The sequence below is a fragment of the Rhinolophus ferrumequinum genome, chromosome 16, assembly GCF_004115265.2.
Source record: "Rhinolophus ferrumequinum isolate MPI-CBG mRhiFer1 chromosome 16, mRhiFer1_v1.p, whole genome shotgun sequence".
Lineage (NCBI taxonomy): Eukaryota > Metazoa > Chordata > Mammalia > Chiroptera > Rhinolophidae > Rhinolophus > Rhinolophus ferrumequinum.
In genome coordinates, this window is record NC_046299.1 from 53,427,559 (window position 1) to 53,450,878 (window position 23,320).

A 23,320-nucleotide genomic window follows, 5' to 3' on the forward strand; every position below is an offset into this window, starting at 1 on the left:
TGGCTCAGAGCTGGGCATCAAACTGTCAGAACCAGATGTATTCTATTAGGTGCGAGGCTCACATTGGCTCATGGGCCATTTTTTTTCCAATATGGAGGCATGTTACCTCACCACAGGGTGAATCCTAACAAATTCAAGCCAGCCAAATAAAAGGGGGTAATATTGCAAGCCATCTAAGTAGTGTATTCCAGAGACAGATAACACCTGGTACCACCCACTGTCAGCAATGTCTCCCTGACCTGGCCATTCCATCAATAGACAAAAGGTACCTGGGAAAAGTATTGCTGGAAAGACTGTGGTAAAGACTTCATTAAGTTTTATTAAACCTGGCCCTAATGAAGGCCCTTGTACTATGCCCTTCCATTTACTTTGTGTTTATTCTGGGCAAAATAATAATAATAATAATAATAATAATAATAATGTACAAGAAGTTCATGGTGCTCTTATAAATTGCTCTCTGCAATTAAATATTACTTAACCTATAGTTTCTTTCATTAGTATTAGACATATCTATGTACTTACTTTTTCAATGCAGGTTAGAAGATGAGGAGTTGAAGATCAGGAAATAATGAAAATATTTTGGCATTTGACCATGAGATTTGTTATTACCCAAGAATTATGCTGTAGTTTCTGCAACAACCGACCTTTGGTTATTTTTTTGTAATGCATACTTCTTTCAGTTAGATCATATATCAGTAGATTCCTTTTGTTTTCTTTTTAGGGAAAGCAAATTACAGTGTCATGGAATTAGGAAAGATTAGAGTAATATCAGTACAGGAAAAGTTTATTTGGATTCTAATGAACGGCAGATGGAGGCTGGACTATTGTGCCCAAGAAAGGAAGGTCTTTTACCCAATCCTTGCAGGACAAACCCACTTGTTACTGTGTCTGCTTAATTTTATTTGAGAGTATCTTTTTTTCTCCCTGCTTGAAATTTTTTTTTTTTTTTTCATTTTTAAAGAAGCAGTAACTTGTCTTTATTTTCAATGACTCTCTTGAGAAATTTTAGCCTGAAGAACCAGACAGAGCTATGGATGTTTTCCCCCCTTTTGATGTGAGCTTTCTAATAGGAACAGATCTTAAACCCAAAAGCAAATTTCTGCTTGAGAGCAAAGCCAACATTCCCATTCAAACTCTGCAGGAGGACCCCCCACTGCTAAGTTTTGTTCATATAAGATTCTGTCATTTTAGAGGGAGGCTAAAGACTTTCTGGGAAATTTTTTTCTGCAAGCTTTTTTATCTTATACTTTATAAATTATGGTTTGCAGGTTCAGTTCCATTATACTTACCCAAAAACTCTTTTCTTCTGTTAATATAATACAAATATCACTTGAACTTTTATGTTTTTTGTTTAATATTAAAGAGCCGAAGCAGCAACCTTTTATTATTATTATTTTAATTTTAGGTACCACTTGTTTTCAGTCTGCTGTTTGGAAGACAGTTAAACCTCCTTCTACTAAAACTGGATGCACCAGGACCCTTAGTCAACTAGATTTTATTATCTCTGAATTTGAGTGGTCTTGATTTTATAAGAATAGAAGCTAACATCAAGAGTTTTATTTTTAAAAAAAAAGAAAAAAAGAGGCTTTTTAGATTGTCTTAGAACAGTGTTTCCTAGTCTCCAGTCAGCATCATTGTCAGTTAAGAACTAGCAAAACTGCAAATTCTTGGCAACAACTCAGATCCACTAAATGAGAAACTCTGGGGATGAGGCTCAACAATCTGTTTGAACAAGACTTTCAGGTGATTCTGACACATGGGCAACGTGGAGAGCCACTGTCCTGAGGGCAACCCATGCAGTTCCTCTACCTGTAAATGTCCAAGAATGTATATTAAATATGGGTTCAGAAGTCTCTGAGATCCTTTCATTTAGTCCACAATAAAAAATTTATTGAGTATACCTACATGTCCTAGGTTCATGAAGCATGGGTGGAAAGCTGTCATCTCCATCGTTTTGCACATATAAGATCCTAAGACCTTCAGAAACGTTCAATGAGCCGTGTTCCCGCCCCCACTAAACTTCCCAACTGTATCATCCTCACTATAAATAACCGGAAATACCTGTGGTTACGATGATGTTTCATGTGTGAGAAAAGACTCAAACATGGTGCTAGTTAACAATGAGGTAATGAGTTAATTTAATCAATTCACCGAAACACAACATTCCCCTGGTGGCCAGTCAATCCCATGACTGTTTTGCAAGGAAAGGAAGTGTGTGAGAGCCATTGTACACTTGCTTCACTGACAACTTGCGAGGTCTCTCAGCTGAAATGGAAACCCATACCTGCCTGGACTCAGCTCTGCTCTCCTCTAGTGCAAGAACTCCCATTGTGTTCATTCCCACTCTGATTGAATCTACTCATTTATTTTAATTCTAGAAATTCCTAGTTTAAAATGCCTTGGCCTGGAATGTCATACCTTTATTGCTGTTTTAAAAAATAATGACATGCTTGCAATTCTTGGAAACCCATGAGTGCCTCTTTACTCCTAAAGGGAGGTGGTCCTTTGTTGTTCTCGGCATGGAAATAATCACTGGCTCATGTGCCAGAGACCATGTTGATGGTGACCAAAAATGATTGAACAGAAGATGGAATTATTATTTTATCTTTATTTGAGTAGCTTCTGCCTCTCTTTCCTGATTAATATGGGCCAGGTTCTCTGGGAAGACAATGAGGGAAGACAATGGCTGGGTAGGTTTTAGGCGGGGAGGGCCTTTAAAATAGGTAGCTGTGAGTTGTGTAAATGGAGTACGCACACCTTTTGTATATTTTATTGATGAAGTTTCTAGATTTTTTTTTAGATTTTTTTTTTAGATTTTTGGTTATCAAATGATGATTGGTAACTTCCGTTGGGAGGTATACTCCTTTTTGGACTTCCATGGTAAAAATGATCTTTTTCTAAGAAACATAGGAATCTATCTTTGTTTATTAGTTTGCGTACTTCTTTATATTTATGCAGGTGATATGCAAAAATCCCCAACCCCTGAGCCTAGAAGATTAATTAGAGCAATTGATGATAAAGAAAATCAGTCCATGAAATAGAGGCCAGAGGACTCCAAAAGCGGGGCGTCTGGTAGCCCCATTCCCTTCAGCACAGATTGAACAAACATGACATATTGATCATTACAGAACCTATAATTGGTGACCAAAAGCACAATGTGTCTTTAATGGCCCTCCCTGAATAGTTGCCATCACTTATTTATTTTTTTTTTAAAGAAAGCTGCTGTTTTTTTTCTAAATTCATGCTGCCCTCTAGTGGCAATGCTCCTGACTTCAGAGGGAAGGTAGAAAAGATGAACGTGGAGATCATGGTGGGGATGGTGGAGGCAGTGAAGGGGTGAATTTTTTCTTTCTTTTCTCTCTCCTGTCTGAAAGATTTCGGAGTCACTCAGTCAAAACCTGAGAAAGAAAAATGACGCCATACCACTTGACCACTGTCCTGGTTAATGTGACATCCATCAGTGAGCTGCACTGAAGGGAACTTCACAAATCTTAACCGATTTGCATCCCATCTTGGCATGCACTTTGGAATCCAGCTCATCTCAAATCCCTTAAAACCCATGTAGAATACAGAGATGGGGGAGAAGGGAACACACTCCCACCAAATTGGCCTTGGAGATTCAAGTTTCTCCCTGTGGAAAATATAGGTAAGGGTTAGCCTAAGTCAGGTTGTTGGTGCCCTTGACGTTCTGTCCTGCAGGCAGTGTCCTGTAATTCAGAAATAGCTGCACTAGAAAGATTGAAGGTATGGGTACCATGCCCTTGGGGAAGCTAGTTTGAACCTCCATTTCCTTCTCTATAGAAGGAAGGACTGACCCAAAATTGTAGTTCTTTAAATTCTGCCCCAGTGAGAATTGTTCAACAGAGGTAAAGATATACTTTTAAAGAAACATTTCCCATTCTGTGTTTAAGCTTACTGGGAAGTACAACAAAATAATATAGTATGGATATAGAAGTGTATAAGTAAATCATTGTTTAGGAAGTCAGAGTGTAAACTGTTTCTGGCTTCATTTTAAACTGGCACAAAATGTAACCTGAGGAAAAAAACAAAATTGGGATTGCTAAGAAAATTTAGTAGTATTTTCTTTTGAGGGGGAAGCAGGATGTTCTTGGAGCAATGGTGTTTGATCTCTGATATGTATACATTCCTATTTGATTGAAATACAGTATGTGAGAGCTATCATATTAATGATTTTCCAAAAAAGGAGCAAGTGAGCCCACTGCAGACCTGGGATTATTCCCCATCAGTCTCTGCCTACCCACACTACCCCCAATACAAAAAAAGAGAAATTTAAAAAGCATTGACATCTCATGAAAAACATGTTGACTGTTTCCTTTCCAGGATTCACATAATGGGAACATCCGTTGCCAGTGAACTTTTAAATCTGTCAGCCTAATATGCGACGCATATTTCCTCAATGTGGGGAGAACTTAGGATGGCCCAGTCAGGCCTGGGTATGGCCACAGCACCTGCAACCTGAGTACAGGGACCAGGGGCTCACAGTGGGGCAGTGGAGCTGGTTTCTAAGGATCCACTCAAAGATGCAATTCTGTCACAGTCTTGGACCAGCTTTTACATTTTCCCACTAACAGATTATTGAGGAAAAAACTTGCCCTGCCTTTCTTTCTCTTCCCCTCCCTTTCACACCTCCTTCTCTTCTTCCAAAATGACAAGCCTCATTTCAGCTGCCCTGAGAACCCAGAGTACATTTCCACAGGCTCTGGCTTGTCACACATCAACTTGTCTGCCCACTCACGTGACCATTTGTGCAACCTTCCCCAGGCTGGGAGGCTGGCTTCTCAACCATGCGTTCCTATCACCTTCAGTACAGATTTTGCCAAGATCCTTTCCCTGCTGACTGGCTTCCTTCCCCTGCTTTTCCTTCCTTGAAAACATGCTGGTGAGACTTGACAAAGCCCAGCATTTATCTAAGCAGGCTATATAATCTGTTCTCTCTCAGTGGAAAGTTTAACCTCCTATCAGGTCTTACTGGAGGGGACTGAGCCTTGGGACCAAATGCCCTTTTCTGAAAGGGATATGTTGCCCAGCATTTGTGTTACCTTTCTTTCGGATATGGAAGCATCCTAACCTTTGATTAGGTGGCTCCTACTGTGTTGTTTGACTGGTGCTTGGTAGAAAGCAGCATGTCATAACCCCACAACTTAGACCTGACCATGCATCCAGAGTATTTACCTTTGTGCTACATACTCCTTATGCTAAGAAACAAATAAAAGCTATCATTGACTTTAATTTGTGATAAATATTGCTCATAAAAAGAATCAACCTGAAATAAAACTGACAGCAACTAAACCTGCACATAATGTAATTTATTATGGATGAAAAACTGACCAAGATGTATATCTTGTTGGTATATTGAAAACTGTGCAAGTTCATGGGGAGAAATTTGCCTTGGTAGAAATAATGAAACAAAATAAAATTGAAATGAACTAAAACTACACACAATAAAATGTGTTGACTAAACTTTAATAGAGAACACAAGTCTTCCTGTCACAATTTCGATCTACAAAATTTTACTCAAGAAACTGTGACTCTAAGAGATTTAGAAGACATAATCGGTAAATTTTGATATTTGGCAAATGCTGGTTGTGGAATTTAAGCTTAAAGTAAAAATTACACAGAAAAGAATTAAGTCCCATTGAAAATAAATTCAATAAAATAAAAATGAAAATGTTAAAAATAGAAGAATATGGTTTGATTTAATTTAAAAATCAAGGAATTATATTGGCTAAATGGAGCTTGCTCCAAATAATGAATGCTTCCTGAAAGAAAAATTACCAGGTTAGTATACATGTTATATTAATAAGCCTGGAACCAAAGCATTTTTGGGGTCAAAATAGCAGAATTCAAATGTCTGCAAAATATCAGGCTCAGCATGATGGGGCCAGAATTCCCTTTCTGGTGTTGTTTTGAACTCATTAAGGAGATGAGTTCAAAAGAGTACTCAATTGAGAGACTAGGGATGTCCCTGGGGTAGCACTGTTTGAGGTGGTCACCGCAGTCTGTAGCAAGGGCAGTGTACCCCTTGGTCCATGGAGAAGACAGCAGGAGCTCTTACAGACATTTTGGGGGTTAGCAAGCGCTACATGGCCATAACATCCCATTCCAACTCAAGATGCAGTTTACAAACTGAGACACTTGCCTGAAGCCACACTCAGCTCGTTTGGGAAGAAAGTCCCAATTTCGTCTTTGCCTTCTCTACCCTCCCGGTCAGGTGGAGAGCCTTTCCCCCATTTTATTCCCAGCCTGAAACTTCTCAGATAGGTCTGCAGGCAAAGGAAGGAAAAATATGCCTGGCATGGAGCATGGACTTGGTTCTCCTTCCACAAATCTGCTCCCTTTAAGATCTTTTAAAATCTCTCTTCTTTTCATTTGGCGTTAGAATTTAAGTAGCTTACAGTAACGGAGGATGTGGTGCTAGGTGCTTGTAATCCACAGGCTCTGCTAAATCTTGTGTGATACCCACAGCACATCACACAGGCTGACCTCAGGGTACTGCTCCAGCCACTTCTCAAGATCATAAAACACGGGTGTTTATTCCTTCCTAGTTCCCTGTTTACTCACAGCCTGCACATAACAAAGAGAGAGAAATGCGCTTTCTGGGGAATGTCCTTTCCCCTGTATGATGTTTACAGCTCTTAAGGCCGGATGATAATGTTCAGTTCACTTCTCTCTTTCCAGCCAGACGTTGTGATTGCTCTGTTTTCACGGGTGAAAAGTGTTCAGCATAAAAGCAGCACCAGTGTTTAGGAATTGATGCCGTTACCTTCTGTTACTTTGCCGGCTTCGTGAATAAGGCACATATTTAATCTGTATGTATTTTTAAAGCATTGCAAATGTCTGTAGTCTTACCAGAGGTGAAAGTATTGAAATTCCTAGCTTTCTGGATTTGGTTTAAATTGTATATAGATAATAATTTTAACGACATTAATTTATTCACTGAATATTTACTGAACATCTCTTCTGTACTAAGTACTGTTGCAGGCACTGGGTCTTGGAAATTGGGGAGGAGTTAGTATTATAGAGGTGACATGTGACCGGGTATGTATATATAGTGTTACATGGAAACATAATTCTAGAACCTTCCACAATGTATCAGAAAGACTCTCCAGGTACTCTTTTCCTCTCTGTCATTGAGCCTACCCACCTCTGCACAACACTGTCATCACTTTTTTCAGAGGCCATCGAGTCTAGTTCTTTCCTTTACTCATACAGATTGGAGAAGTGGAGTTCTATGAGGAGCCCTCTGTCCCTTGCCTGTTTGGTAGCACTGCCTAATTATAAACTCTAAGTGGTCGCAAACACTCAAATCTGCTTGTCATTACACAGCTACACTTACAAACATTTGTGATAATAACATTTAAAATGATGATTACCAAAACTAACATTAATAATGATAATAAAATGTATACTTTATTTTACAAATGCAGATTTATTGATCCAACCTCTATTGTATTATCAAATAAGTGTTTGTATTTGTATTAGTAAAGATTATTATTTTTTCACAGCTAAGATATAAATGGTAGACCGCTTACTCTGATATTTTGTCTTTAGTTCTGTTGAATATGGAGTTAATAAGATTCAAGTCAAAGGTAGTGGGACATATAGGCTAGTTAGTGGTAAGCACGTCCCAGCTCTAAGTATGAAGTACAGATTGCAGGAAAGTTCATGGAATTCTGTCCTTGGAGATTTTGAGGTCCAGCCAAGCTCCCCTTCTATATGCTATGGGAATATGGGCTAGATGGGTTTCAAGAACTGACTTAGTTCAAATCACATTTTTGATTAACTTACCGTTGGATTTGCCTCCTCCATCACACAGTATTGTACCCGACATCCTCATCTTCATAAGGGAAACATTTGAAAATACGAGTTCGTCTATTTCAGAACTAAAACGAACCTCTGAAATGATCTGGCCCCTTGCCCTTGTTTTACAAGTGAGGAGACCAGCTCAGTGAGGAAAGGGGACACGTACCTGGTCACAGAATTGTTAGAGACCAAGCTGGATTTGAATGCAGATTTTCCTCCACCTCTCATGACTAAATAGATGGTAGAAATGCAACTGGCAGTGCAAGGCCACCCAGGAGAGCAGGGAGTTCTGGGCTTTTTGCTGGACTCTACACGAGTGTGCAAGGACTTCTTTCCCTGGACACTCTGGGTTTTCTCCCAGAGAAGTCTATAGCATCATCCCTGCCATGAGAGCATTATATCCAAGAAAGAGGCTGTTTCCCACCTCTCAGGCAGCCCCAAGGTCATAACTTAGCCGGCAAAATTAGAACATCCACTCCAGAGGGGGGAAACATTTAAAAGATAAAGGACCTCTTTAAAACAGATTCCTCCCAATACGTTTTCCCCATAATTATAGTTTTAAGAACTTATGGTGAGGGCAGAGCTGGCTACTTAAGACAAATTAGGAGTCCCATTTGACAGGAAAGGATTTCCCAGGGGACAATAACTGTCATTTCTTCGCCTCCCCCCGACAAAAAGAAACCCCCACACAGACAGCTGCACGTCTGCTGATATATGGCAAGCCTGTTCCACTTATTATGACCAAAGCCAGATATTTTTATTAAAAACACTACATATGCCATTAAATGTGTTGCTCCCCCTCCACTCCCAAGACGTTATAGTTCGAGGAGATACAAACAAGTGAATGCGTTGCAGATGTACATGGAAACCACCGCCTACTGAGTCACAACCAGTGGGTTCCCAAATTCTGGCCCCTGAGGGGCTCCCTGTCAAAATGTTCTTTGCGAGCAAATTGTTCCCTCTGTAATTGTCACAGTTTATAGCAGTTGGCATGGCTGGAGGAGGGCCATGGGAGAGCAAGACAGAAATACACCCACCACCTGACTTAATTTATGAGCAGATCCGATGATTTTATAAATAACCTTTCTGACAATAAAGTACTAAGGCCACACATGGGACTATGCTTCTGTTGTTGTTGTTCCTTGTTCATGTTTTTGTTTGTTTGTTTGTTTATTTAACACAAAAGTTCCATTTGGGGGGGTAATCACTTCCCAACTGTGAGGTCTCAACAGAGGCAGCACTTGTTTAATTTATGCCGTTGTCAGTGGTGCCAGGTGAACCTTTCAGCCTGATTTTAACTGTCACTAGCCGGACCACCTTTATCCCCCGAGGAACACCAGTAGCTGGATTTCATTTTCAGCTGCCGGACCATCCCTGGGCCATCCAGGAGCAGCCCTCAGACAGAGTTCCTTCACTTTCAGGATTTTATTCAAGGTGACAGCTTCTCACACGTTGGCACTCTGATCCCCTCCAGTAGCCAAGCTATCAGGGGCATGAGCGGGCTCCTCCCACAAAGTCCAAATTTAGATGGACTGGGGTTAGGCCTCTTGACCCCAGTGGTCTGACAGAACAGGGCTGCCAGCAACTTTACAACGGCAGTGAGTTTGGGAATGGTGTCTGGGGAGAAATCTTCTCCAGGAATAGGCGGAGAAGACCCCCAGTGATAGGGGGTGATGTCAGCTTTCGTTAGAATGGCGGACCGCGTTCAAATAACCTTGGCATCAGATGGCACTGGTATCTCTGTCAGCATCTCTGTTTTCTGTCACCGCACACAATCCTGGACCTGTCTCAAGCCCTGACAGTGTCCTTTCAGGTCAGGTTATTACCAGCACAGAGACTAGCTCTGCTCCCCACCACACAGCCACTTTGTTTGAAGTCTGCCCTTTGTCATTAATGCACTTGATGTCTGTTTAAAACTGACAGTGAGTGTGGTATCTGTTTTCCCATCAAGAGATCACTGACCATATTAATACCTCATGTCCTTGCCTCATTTCCCAGGCTCTGACACCTCACTGCAGTCTCCTGCATGCCTCCAACAGCACCCTCTAGCCAGGATGTCTATAAAGATTCTTGCTTCCAGGCCCAAAGGAATAGGGCAGCCTTTAAAAGGGACTTCTTATCGTTGCCAACGAGAAAGAAGGCCCAGGAAGCATGGCTCAGCCCTCCTCACCTTCCTCCATATTAGGGCCCATATTCTAGGAGTACACAGCCTATTTCCAGGACGGCATTTGCTGTCCAGATTCCATTTAGGTGAGATCGAAAGTTGCGGGTTACCATGGAGAGAGCGTAGAGAAAAGAAATCCCATCCTGAGTGAACTGGAAAGTTTACAGGAGAGAATGAATGCGCCCACTGGTGGGTGGTGTGTGTTGTGTCTGCCTTTCATTCTTGTACTGAAGAGAAAGACTGTTCTTTATGGTATCTGACAGCCCTATCCATTTCTTTTTATAAAAATTCATGCTGTTCTCATGCTGTAGAAGGAAATTAACATCCCCCGGCCTCATTCTTCCAGTTTCTTGAGGCTGTGTTTGAATCACTTATGTTCAAGGAAACCCCTTGTGGATTTTCGGAAACATCTCAGACACTCCCGCGCAGGCCTGTAGGGGATCCTGTTCCTGGACCCGATCTTGAACAGCCAAGCCTACAGAACAGTTCTGGCACTGGTGACAACATTAGTCCCACCCCAGATGCTACATAATTCAGCGCAATAAAGGGAACAGCTCACTGCCAACAGCCAAAAGAATCATTTAGGCCTGAAAAGGGTCTCAGGGAGGTTCCATCCAAGTTCAGTGTTTCCAGGCACCCGACCAAAACTCAAAGACAGTAATTGAGGAGGGGGGCCCCCACAAGAAAGCATGACCAAGGCGGAAGTGTGGTCCACAGCAAACTTGCTCATGGGACCGTGGCAGGAAATAGAAATAATGAGAGCAGGCCCCAGATCAGTTCTGAGGCCATGGGATGATGTCCTCCTCTCCCTATGGCTATCTCTCAGAGATTCTGTGACCACAGCAACTCCCAACTTTGTCCCAAGCCATCTCAACCAGAGAGCATCTGCCCTGTCCTTAAAAGTTTCTAAGAGCCACTTGTAATCCTTATTTAAGAATGAGGTTTAAAGTTCTGCAGTGGAGAAATAGCTCTTGTACACTCACAAAAACAGTGACTACTTAGAACTTCTGATGTGAAGAACCTGGATCATTTCAAGTGCTAATTTATCCCAAATGAAAAATAGATGGTGATTGTTGATTTCTTGCTCTCAAACTGATGGGGTGGGAGGGGAATCATTCATATAGACAGCTATTGTTATAGGCAGATTTTTGGCTCATGAATTAATGTTTTGTGGACATTTATTTTCTGTGTTTTCTTTATTTTCTGGTTATGCATGCATCTCAAATGCATGCATGCAGAGACTCAAATGCTATTATTAATTAGACAACCCTGTGAAGCTGAATTTTAAGTTCTCTAAAAATAGAAGAAAATACAAGATGATAAAAATCAAATTGTAGTTATATTTTCTTGGAAAAACTTATTTTTTCCTTAATAATCCTACAAAGCTTCCATAATAACCATGGCAGGTGATTTCTTACGGATATTCAGAATAAATGTTCAGTTGATTAAAGGTTTGACCCTATTCTAGGGCTATTTTTCAGAGTTAAGTCCTCCTACAATTTTCTTAAATGAGAGGAAAGCTGTATATGGAGCCGCAAAATTAGTTAAAATAAAACTGCAGGTGAAAATCAATTGCATTCCAACCCGAGCCTATAGTTTTGGGTACCTGTAAGAAGAAGCCATTTAATGTCGGAAGCTCTTACTACTTTCTGTGTCGTATTTTGTCAACACCACCATTCTCCCTTCATCAGCTGTTATGTGCCTGATGCTTTCTGGGAATTGGAAGAGTCTTTCTGGAAGTTAACAACATTGATTCATGATAAGGGACTTGAAAATACTTACATTCTGGGAAGATTGTTCCACATCTTTTGCTTGGGCTAGGTCCATGGTTAAACTCTTAATTTTCCATTTTAAGAAACTACTATGGGGACCTGGAGAGGAGAGAGGCTTATGCTTTATTTTGAGGGGTAATTGGCCAAACTAGAAAAGTTTCTAAAATGTAGAAGACTCATCATGCAGGAACTATGTTATTCCTAGGAGCCTGTGGTCTAGTGACATTTTATTTGAATGCCAACTCTGAGGACAAGAAGATAGGGTCTTTCCCTATGGGACTTAATCCTTTGACTGCCACCCGAGGGATTTATGCTTGTGTTGTATTTCTGCTTTGCAGGACCTATTGGTCCTTGCTCTAATTGTGGTTTTGTATTGATGTGTTCCTTTTATCTTTCAGGTGTCCTGGGCAAGTGTCACTATGTTTACTATGGGAAAAACTCAGAAGGCAACAGGTTTATCCGAGATGACCAGCTCTGAAGGCAAGTTCTGTAGTATGCCTTAGCCCATGTCATGAGAACAGAAGAAAATGGGGAGGCAAAAATAAAGAAAAAGCTAAAGAAAGGAAACAAAACAAAAAACAATGGTCCCCGTTGCATCTCTGTGCGAAGGTGATGACCTCAGCTTTTGGTACCTTCTACTGACTTTACCTGTCAGCATCATCATTCTGCCGCAGACTGAGTGGTCACGTAGAGATTGACATGATTGCCCTTAAGCAGGTCTCATCCACCAGGGTGACAGACAGCAGCGGTGAAGCACCAGGGTTGACAGGATGAAGACCATGATAGATTGCCCGGCCCCTCCACGGCTCATGGGGGAGCAGAGGTCACACCTGGGGCCTCCCTGAGCATGTGCAGTGCCTGTAGTCAAGTGAGAGAGGCTGTGTCTTCAGCTCACCTATTGAGTAGACTTCCCTCTGATACCACCGTGCTGTGGGTTTGTTGTTAGTGAAATAGTCAGAGTTTAGAGGAAGCTCATTCGCTTTTATTTTTCTTAAATATTAATTTCTTATATTCGGCATAGCACCCCCCGCCCCCATCCTTTAGCATTTTTATTACAGGCAATGCATTTTAGTTTTCAGTTTTCGGAGAGCAGAAGGTTTAAGTTCTCAGCCAAGCCATACATTCATGGCCCACTTCCTGTTGTTACAATTTCTGAATGGGAGTAAATAGCTTTCCTAAATCTCTATGTTCATTTCTAAATCTACTTCTTGCCCTGAATACTAGATAGTGTCAGGCATTTTTCCCAGCACTTTCCCAGGTTCTGCTTGCACCAGAGACATACATTGATTGATTCATTCATTCATCCATTCACTTTTCACCACACACACTTCCAGCCATGTCTATGGCCATATTTGTGTTTGGAGCTGGCTCGCTCCTTTGGGTGCAATTTAAAAGTAATAAGATGATAAAAGATAGGGTGGAGGGTAGAAGTTAAAAAAGGAAGAAAAGATTGTAGAAAACATTCACCAGACCAGTTTTTAATAGGAGGCACAAACCCTTTGAATTTGGTACCTTTCTCAGGACGTCTCAGAAATGAAATCCACAGGTTGTGCAATAGTCTTTGTGCATCTTTGGCTGTATTCCAGCACTAATGTTTCAAGGAAAACAAACATGATTATACTGGTTCTGTGGCTATAATGGCATTTAATATATTGGTTACACCAGTAAAATCACTCTAGAAGATATTTGAAAGGCTGGTTGCTCTTGGCACTATAGCATTTATTTTTGCGCCTTCTATTTAGACCAGGTGTTCAGTATTCATTGTCCTGGATCTCCCGGTATTAGGTTAGTTCAAGGACAAAAAACCTGAGAGAGAATCCTTCCAAGTTATAGGTACCAAAGGACTACTAGAGAGTTGCTATTGTAAAACTCTTTGGGGAGTCAGAGTCCCTGAAATACCCAAGAAGAACCTATTTTCCCAGTTCTAGCTCATTTACATGCCGTCTGGCCTATGAAGTCAACACAGTCTTTCAACGACTTGCGTTGAGTATGGCAGGAATCCCTCTTGTAGATAACCCTTGGTCATCAGCTATTTGGATCAAAATCCTCAAGACCATTAATAGAGGATTTTGAATGTTTGCCTTTATCTCTCAAATCCATGAATAACCAGAGTTGAGTACCTATTTGATCGAAAGAACAGCATTGGGATCATGATTTAAATTAGCTGCATTAGGTCCCACCCTAGTTCTTTGTGTAGAAGCACCAACATATGTTTTGTCAATGGCATATTACGGGCAGCCAGAGTTCTGTGCGAGGGCAGCTAGACTAGTCCAATGTCATATCCAATCTAACAGCACATATATCCTTGTCTTTATAAAAGGCTTTAACCCTGCCTCAAACAATAAAAAAGCACTTGTGAACTGACCACAGAATTTCTCCATCTTTATTTTTCTTACTTGTTTACTTTTCTTAATGTCAGAACCATTTGTATCATACGCAGGAATGTCTCCCTCAATGCAAGCTTTGGAAGCAAAAAAATATTTCTGGAGTGAGTTATTGACCACATTGTTTCCCTCTCTTTGCGTACTTTATTTTCTTCCAAAATGGTGTAATAACTTTAATTAAGATTAGCTTTAATTATAATTTACGTAAAGGCCATAATTAAGGTATATTCATCTTAATGATAGAATTATAGTGAGTTTTGTGTCTCTTCAAAAGGGATAATGATAATTAGTGTTGGGTTGTTTACAATTCTACCTTTTGTTAAGCAAGATTTGCTGTGCTAGAGCTCGACTTTGGTCTGTATGGTTAGAGGAGGAAGTGATGTCGCATGCTTATCTTAAATCCATAGGAATGTCCCAAACCTTGATATTCAAGGTAGAGAATTAGAAAGTAATAAATTCAATCAAAGCTCATACATATTTCATACCCCTTGTCTCCCCTGGATCTTTCTGCCTCTTACCCTATTCCACTGAGCTTTTTCTCTGGGGATCACGGTGTCCCCGTGACTTCACTCCCAGAGCACTGATCTGACTTGCCTCCTGCAATGGAAGGCCATCCTGGAGTCCTCTGTTGCCTCAGCAAAGTCAGGGTGGACTGTCTCTTTCCTAAGTAACATAATTTTATAGAACAATTTGTTCCTTGGGGAATAATGTTTTAGATTGTGGGAAATCCTATTAAAAGTACAACTACTATAATCATTTGCTTTTACTTTTACCAGTCTTGCTCATAAACCCTCCATCTGTTTGTTGCTTTAAATAGAGGCACATTATAAGAGATTATCACTCAATGAGGCTGCACGTCTGAACATTGTGCATTTTCACTATTCATGTATACTAAGGAATAAAAGAAAGCAAACCGCAGATTCTAGATGAAAGGATTTTTTGTTTGTTTTTGTTTGTTTTGTCTGTTTGTGTGTGTCTGTGTGTCTGTGTGTGTTTACCGAAAGAGATGTATCTTGCACATTTCCAAGGGAAAATGTCTTTCTTGCTGCTTCTAAGAAATTACTTGGCTGTCTTTCTCCTTTTTGTTAATATGCAGATCAAAAACAATCCACAAGGCTCTTTTCATTAAAACAATAGCAGCATTCAGTAGTTGCTACTCACAAGAGCAGCCTAAGTCAGATTTGCGTCACTGCCCAATGGCCAGGGTGGACAACGCGGGGCCCATTGAGACGGTTCCATGTTGTCCATCCATCACAGCTGATCCAATGTGACATTCACCATCTGCTTCTCCCAATTCTGCTACTGAGAAGCCTTCACTAAAGAACGCTGTTACCATTACTTGATTCTGGTCTCTCTAACTTGTCCAAATACCGTAATGTTGTAAGCTACTGTGATTAAGCCCTGGAAAGGGAAATGAGACCAGAGGAGCCCAGAACATGTTGGTGACATGTTTGTGCGACAAACAGACCGTCAGCCCTTGGGTGGAGTACAGTATGTTGCTTTGAATGCATCACCAAACACTTAAGGAACATGAAGAATATTAAAACACACAGCCACCTGTCCAAAAATATTGTCTTTATACAAGTTTACCTGAAGTTTTCCAGAATTAGTAGTTGTCCTTTGGGTAATTATAATCCTAAATGTCAATTAGTCATTTTGTGGTAATAAGTTATGTTATTCGTATGTATTAACAGATTAGCATATGGTAATTTTTCTAAAGTAGCATGGAATGCGGCCTGGAGAATATGCAACCTAGGACAAGGGAATTTTGCTAAGAAAGAAAATTCTAAGTTTGGAATGCTTTGGGGGCAAGTAGGGATGATGTAAACGGTAATGAAGTGAATGATGCCAAAGAAAGGCACAAAGCAGATCTGGAGGCAGAATTAAAGTATGGACTCAGTGGATAGGGAGAGATAGGAAGCTGAAGGAATAATGAGAAAGGAAGGAAAAAGCAGTTTTCTGGCAATAAGAAGGGTGGCTGCAACTCAGCACTGTAATGTGTGTCGCCATATTTTCTTTTCAAAATGGCATCATTTTTGATACAAGTGAAGAGTACCATCACTTCGTAATGTTTTACAAGATTCTCTGCCCAAAAGAGTTAAATGATCATATGTGTGATGGCTGCATGTGGACAAAGGTGACGATGGCTGTGTCTAATGTTATTAAGTCCTCCTGAACATCCTGAAAAAGTGTGTGTGTATGTGTGTGTGTGTGTGATTTCAGGATCTGAGTAGGGAATTCCTATTACTTATGTTGTAAATAATTATTTAACTTTTCTAACAATTCCACAATAAGTCAGCTTTTACTTCTGCTACCATGTTACGTAGAAAAAATGTATGTTTCATTCCTAATTAATTAATATCTGTTTTGTGTCCTTCTTTGATATTCAGCATATTCATTGATTGACTTGCTCTAGCTCTGGTGCAACAGTGTCATGATGTTTTGACTTCCCTTTTTAAACCTGGAAAACCTCATTTGAACACAGCGAGATCATTGTTTAAAGTATACCATAGAGAGCAATTTTGTTTCAAGAGTTGTCTTTGATACCCAAATAAAGATAGGTACATGAAAGATAGTATATAAAACCAAGATTTATTCGTAGGTTAGCTATATTTTCCTATTTACTGTATTCTCAACATCCATATTTCTTCATTTGTATACAAATAGGTGTCTTCCAAAAACTGACTCCATTATCTACAGAGCTATTATATAAATATATACGTATATATTCTGTAGCCACATTGGCTTGTACTACATTGCTCAAACACAATGAATGTAGGGAAGCCTCCTGATGCAACACTTTTAATCCCCTCCCCATTTTTAAAACTTTATTTAGTATGCCCACTCAGATGTCCCTTTTTCAAAGGATCACAGTATGGTGTAAAAGGTGTGGACTTAGTGGTCAGTACATTCCTTGGAGTTTTAAGAATGTCCGATGATGGTGGAGGTTCCTGTCACCAGAAGAGAGTCAGTGTGGATATCTTTACAAGTTAGGTTTCACTCCTGCTTAGCAAATTACCTTTAACTGAAAAAATAAACAAAATTTCAACTCCAGTTTATTAGGCAAGGCTAATAGTTTTACACTTACTAATATTTGCATGTATTATATAGAGACACGATATTGGCTTATCATATATTAAAATGGATTTTGCAATTCTCTCTTGGTTAGTTTGGTCTATGGACCCCTTTAATGAGCAATAGTATTATAGGCTTTTTACTTTTTTTTCGTTTATGCACATGTGTGCATAAGCACATTGCATGTTAAATAACATAGCAGTTGCTTTTCCCAAGAATTATTCTGTGATACCAACATTTACCCAGATACCACAGTTGGCATTTTTATTAAAATGTGGTCGTCAAGAAACTAGCCAAAATATATATGGAGGACTCTTATAAGCGCAAAGTGGCTCTAAATAATTTTTTAAAACTCTAACATGTGCATTTACTTTTGATTCGGTCCCATCACTGTTGGGTCACTGATTTCTCTAGAAATATTTTCCAAATAATTCCATGGTTCAGGTTGTCCTATCTGGTTTTGAAACTTTCTCTAAAACGTAGGCTAATCCATGTCTCTAAAGGTTGTACGCCAATGACCTCTCTCTGCAAATATTTCTCAGGTACTTTCAGTATGCTAGAAATTAGAAATACAAGCAGACAACTACTTTTGGACTGACTACTTCTGCCTGGAAGAGACTAATATATACACAAATAATTATTATAAGTTGTGTTAGGCACCAAGTTAGAGAGATGACCAAAGAACTACATGAGTTAAGGCACAGAAAGGATAGTGAGTCATTAATTCCAAATGGAACCATAATCTAACCTTACCTAGAGTTAACATCTTGATCCAAACTGCCATCATTTCTTACCTGGATTAATAATTCCAGCTACATCCTTTCTTGTCTCCTGATTCTACTCTTGCCTTCTTACAGTTTATTCTTGACAGGAAAGCCAATGCAATCCTTTAAAAATGTTAAATCACATGCTGTGGGCCCCCTACTAGTTTCCCTCTAGTGTTTTCCCATCTCACTTGGAGTAAAAGCCAGAGTTCTTATAAGACCCTACGTGGCCCTGTGTGATCTGCTCTAGAGAAATCAGTGTCCCAACAGCTGTGAGAGTGAAGCAAAAACTGATGCAAATATCATCCCTACCATCCTCCTGTCAGTCTCTCTGCTCCAGCCACACTGGTCTGCAATGAGCACACTGTGGTTCTGGGTTTTGTATTTGATGGTCAGGACTTTGCTCAAATGCCACCCTATTAGAGAGGCCTTCTCAGACCATGCTACACACACACACACACACACACACACACACACACACATACACACACACCACCCATTACACTCCACTTACCTTGCTTTGTTTTTCTCTGTTGCACTTACCATTTGACATAGTACATATTTATTTGTTTTGTCATTTATTGTCCAAACAAAAGGAAGGACTTGTTCTGCTCCGAGCCTAAAAGTTGCTTTGCATGTAGCAGGCACTCTAAATAATTGTTTTATGAATGAATGAATGAAAGAATGTTTCCAGTGCACAGAGGTCTATTAGGCTATGTTTGTAGACATACTGTTGCACATTAAACAGGATGAGTCTTTCATCAAAGGAATTTTAATTTGAAAATATTCCACCACCCCCACCCCCTTTTTTTTCAACTTGGATCAAACAAACTACTTCATTCATTTGTAGAACAATGTACAGTGTGGAAGCATAAGGCAATGACAATGAGTTAAGATCGAAACAGGAAAGGGAAATGAATGTCAAGAAGCATATTGACAAGATGATATGCAACTTCACCTTGGATGGATTTGAGATGCTGTGTCAGCTTTACGGGGCCTGCTTCTCCAGTTACAACCCATGCGTCCCGCAGGCTGTATAGATTTGGTTGTGGACACACCAAGGCCTTCTGTAGCAGAGATTGAAAGTGTGGAAGTGGAAGCTCTTCTCTTTCATTCAGTTAAAAATTTACAAACAAAGGTCTAATCTTTATTATAACGCTTGCATATCATGATAACTATAAGATATATACAATTAAAGGAAGATTTAGGGAGAAATTCAAAAGCACAGTAACGCACTGTACACCTGAAGCTGAACAATAATGAATGCCAACTATAATATTATATATACATATATATATATATATATATGTATATATAAGTATGTGTACATTTACAAGAGGCAGAGTACAGCATTGGGAGTGGAAATAGTGGAAATGGGATGGCTCGGTGTGATGTCAGAGAGATAGTGGATGGGGGAGGGGGGTCCACAGTGTGAGGGATAGAAATGATAAACGTCTAAGAAACAAACAAACAAACAAACAAACAAACAAACAAACAACCTCATAGACAAGACAGACAATAGTTTAGTGGTTACCAGAGGGTAAGGGGGTTGGGGGTGGGAGGTGAGGGTAAGGGGGATCAAATATATGGTGATGGAAGGAGGAACTGACTCTGGGTGGTGAACACACAATGTAATTTATAGATGATGTGATACAGAATTGTACACCTGAAATCTATGTAATTTTACTAACAATTGTCACCCCAATAAATTAAAAAAATAAATTAAAAAAAAAGAAAGAAAGAAAAAAACAAACAAACAAACAAAAAAGCACAGTAACATTATTTATAAAACTAACTCTTCTCAGACATTCTTAAAGGATTTTATCTAGCCCGGAGAGAACTAACGTATTTTAACTTTGTAAATTAACATCCAAATCTTTCAAACTTTGATTGGTGACTGTAAAATAAGGACATGTTTTCCTGTCAGGAGTGGGGTGCAGAATTTATGAATCTAGTTAAGTAATGATAATTATCACTTGCTCAAATACTGCAGAAACTTTTGACTTGTATTAACTAATTTAATCATCCAACAACTCCATCAAGTGAGTCCTTTATCCCCATTTTAAAAATATGCAGACTAAGGCCTGAAGAGCTCTCTACTGCAGAATGGGCCACATCTCCAGGATTTTAATTCAAGCTGTCTAGGTCTAGGGTCCATATTCTTTCCACTGCAATATCTCTATGGAAGGCATCCTTGTACTTTGTGAAATCCACCGTTTCCTAATGATGGAGATCTTTGTCAACACATTTTTGGAACTTGTCTTTCAGAACAAACTTTAAAACTCTTGGACAAGTCATTTATAAAGTGAGGCTTTATGGGACTAAAAGGAAAAAAATGGCACTGCAGAGTTCTATGACCCAATTCATTCCCTGAAATAAGTTTTTGTTTGCTTGTTTTTGTTTCTGTTTTTTTTAAAGCTCACGATAAATAAACACAAGCTACCTTCAAATTAAAAATATTTTCTATGATATAAGATTTTTGAAGACTTTATATCGCCACTTAGCATAGTATAATAAAAGAATGAATAGGCTGGAAATCCCACATCCTGATTTCTGCCTTTCACTCGGGCTGTCATTAGTTATGTTGAAAATTTGGGAGAACTTCATCTAAGAGGATGATTATGAATGGGGCACCAGAGCCAAATGACCAGGGTTCTCTGTCTGCTCTACTCCTCACTTTTCTCCTCTCTAGTCTTCTGTTTCTGTGCTGGGTAAAAGATAACATGGAAACTGTCCAAAGACAGCTAAGGCTAACACCACTTAAGATAGAAGGGATGATGACCAGTGTCTCTCCAAACTGGGAATTAGTGATTTTGTGAGATGTAATGTATATGAAAGTGCTTTGCTACCCACATGTAAATCATTATATGGTAAACTGCAAACTCTGAAGGTATTTTCAAAACATAAATTTTGGAAGTCTTTCAGGTGATCAGTTCCATTCTTGGAATCAGGGCATAGTGTATCAGGATGACTGCTTTGAAACAGACCAGACCATGATATTTGCATCATTTCTGGACTGGGGACTCTAAAACTAGTCACTATGTTATAACTAAGTCCATATACTCAGTTGTATGTTGTTTCAGTGTCATTTAGACTTCACGGGTGGTATTTCTCATGAGTCATGTTTTCATTTAGTAATCATCATTTATTTCTCTTGCTTTGTGTATTCACCATAATTAGAAGGCATGAATTTAACATTTCTTCTGAATTCTGTTTGTTCACCAGGGCTAGACTAGGGTAAGGCAAGTTGAGACACTCACCTTGGGTGCAATTGTAAGTGGGCACAAAAACTCTCAGTAATCAAGACAAATAATATTTTAATGCAGCATCTTAAAAATATCAAATTAATGCAAAAAAATCATGATGACTAAGATATCACATGTTAAATAAAAACTTTTCCTTTTGCCTAGGCTCCGACGTGGTTCACCACTGCCCTATATTCACCCATTCTGTACTATCTTTAAAGTATCAAAGCCAACCAACCCACATATATGTCTCATGCCCTGCCTATTTGTAAGCTAGACCAGCATGCTTTCTAGGTACTTACTCAGAAACCCTCCTTTCCCTTCTTGCTTCCATTGTGTTTCATCTGTTCTTATCCTCTGACCCTATATTCTTTGCTGTATGTCTGACTTTAGTGCCACTTCTAATTTTGGCCATTCATTCTTATTTAGTTTTAGTACTTTTTCAGACATTCCTCCTGGCTTAACTCTTCTAACTTGGGCCTTGACACTTCTACCCAGACCTTTACTTTCCTCAATCCTTTGATGTCTCTAGTTGCCTTGGGTAAGAAATTCCATTTCAGACCACTGTAATCCCAACCCTGCCTGGGTCACACCCCTTGGGGGAGATTGGGAGGGATTTGGACATCGCTTATTTGATGTATATTTAAAAATCCTTAGTCCTGTCAACACTCAACAGTGGTTTAATTTACAGCTAAAAACACTAAACCATGGCTTCCATGTAGCTTCATTACTTAAGGCTAAATTTTATCTATGATGGCTTCTCTTAACTTTGTATTTTCACATTTAGCTTTTAATAAAAGTTTCCAATGGGTTTTAGTTCTTCGTGTGAAAGTTGTTTTTCTCTTCTATACAGTTTGACAGAAACTTGGAAAGTCCTTCTGTTCATCTATGTCTATATATGAGAAGAATGGATCCCCATATTTGCCTTTCCCCTCTAATTATAAACTCTTATTTCTCCCACCTAAGGAGAACTAGAACTAGAACCAGTTCTCTCTTTCTCTCTCTGTCTCTCTTGTCTATAAATTAGAACAAAGATGGACGCTGTGATCGTCAATTTTGTATGTCAACTTGACTGGCCTTAGAGGACTCAGGTTAAATATTTCTGGGTGTTTCTATGAGATGAGCATTTGAAGTGGTGTCTCAGTAAAGTAGATTTCCCTTCCCTGTGTAGGTAGGCATGGTCCAGTCCACTAAAGGCCAGAATAGAACTAAAGGCAGAGAAAGGCAGAATTTGCCCCTTTTTCTCTGCCTCAGTGCTCCTTTCACCTTCTCCTGCCCTTGGACTGAGTTTTATACCATTGGTTCTCCTGGTTCTCATACGTTCAGATTCAGGCTATATTACACCACCTGCTTTCCTGAGTCTCCACCTTGCAGATGGTAAAGCATCTCCTATCGTCTGTTTCTCTGGAGAACCCTGACTCATGCAGATGGTATAACATTGCTAAAAGAAGTACTAAATAAAAAAGATGATCATGAATTTGTATACATCTATCAACATAAGCTCAAATATGTACAAAACAACTTATCAAACAATGTGGAGAGGAAGAAAAATAAGTAGTTTTCATTGAAAATTTGTAGCATTCATTATACAGAGTGTTCCAAGTCTTAATGAAGTTTTAAGCTTTAATGACTCTCGAAGTTGAAATGCTACACAGTTACAAATATATAATTTTGCAGTGTAATTTCTTACATTGCTCTTCTACTTATTTACTCTTGTGGGTTTGAAAAGTACATTTTTAAACTTATTTGGGTGGAACAGTTTCTGAATGACGCTTTCTCAGACAAGGGCATAGTGGAGGAAACCTCTTGTTAGTGACCTAGGTCACCTCATCTCTCTCCATTAGACTTTTTCTCATGGGGTCATGTGCAAACCGTCTGCCCTGTGTTCATCAAAACTTCCTTCTTTGGAGGATTTTAAGACCAGGATTGTAAATGCAGTTCTTTCTATCACTGAGCAACAGCTGAGGAAACTTTTTATGAAGTCTGAAAATCAACAAGAGAGATGTGTGGCACAAGGCAGTAGTTAGGTTGAATTTTAATCAGGAATATATCAATATTTTAAAATATAAATAGTTAACTTTTCAAATATCTT

At 39.5% G+C, this 23,320-nt stretch overlaps 1 protein-coding gene across 4 annotated transcripts in view; it reads left to right on the plus strand.

Annotated features, from left to right (window-relative positions):
* Positions 1-23,320, plus strand: part of LRMDA (leucine rich melanocyte differentiation associated) — a 1,022,392-nt gene that overhangs the window by 989,364 nt on the left and 9,708 nt on the right. For all 4 annotated transcript variants that reach the window (XM_033129763.1, XM_033129766.1, XM_033129764.1 and 1 more), the window contains one exon: positions 12,159-12,240. In XM_033129763.1, coding sequence (XP_032985654.1) covers positions 12,159-12,238 — 80 coding nt within the window. In that variant the 3' untranslated portion in view covers positions 12,239-12,240. The remainder of the gene's footprint in view (positions 1-12,158; positions 12,241-23,320) is intronic.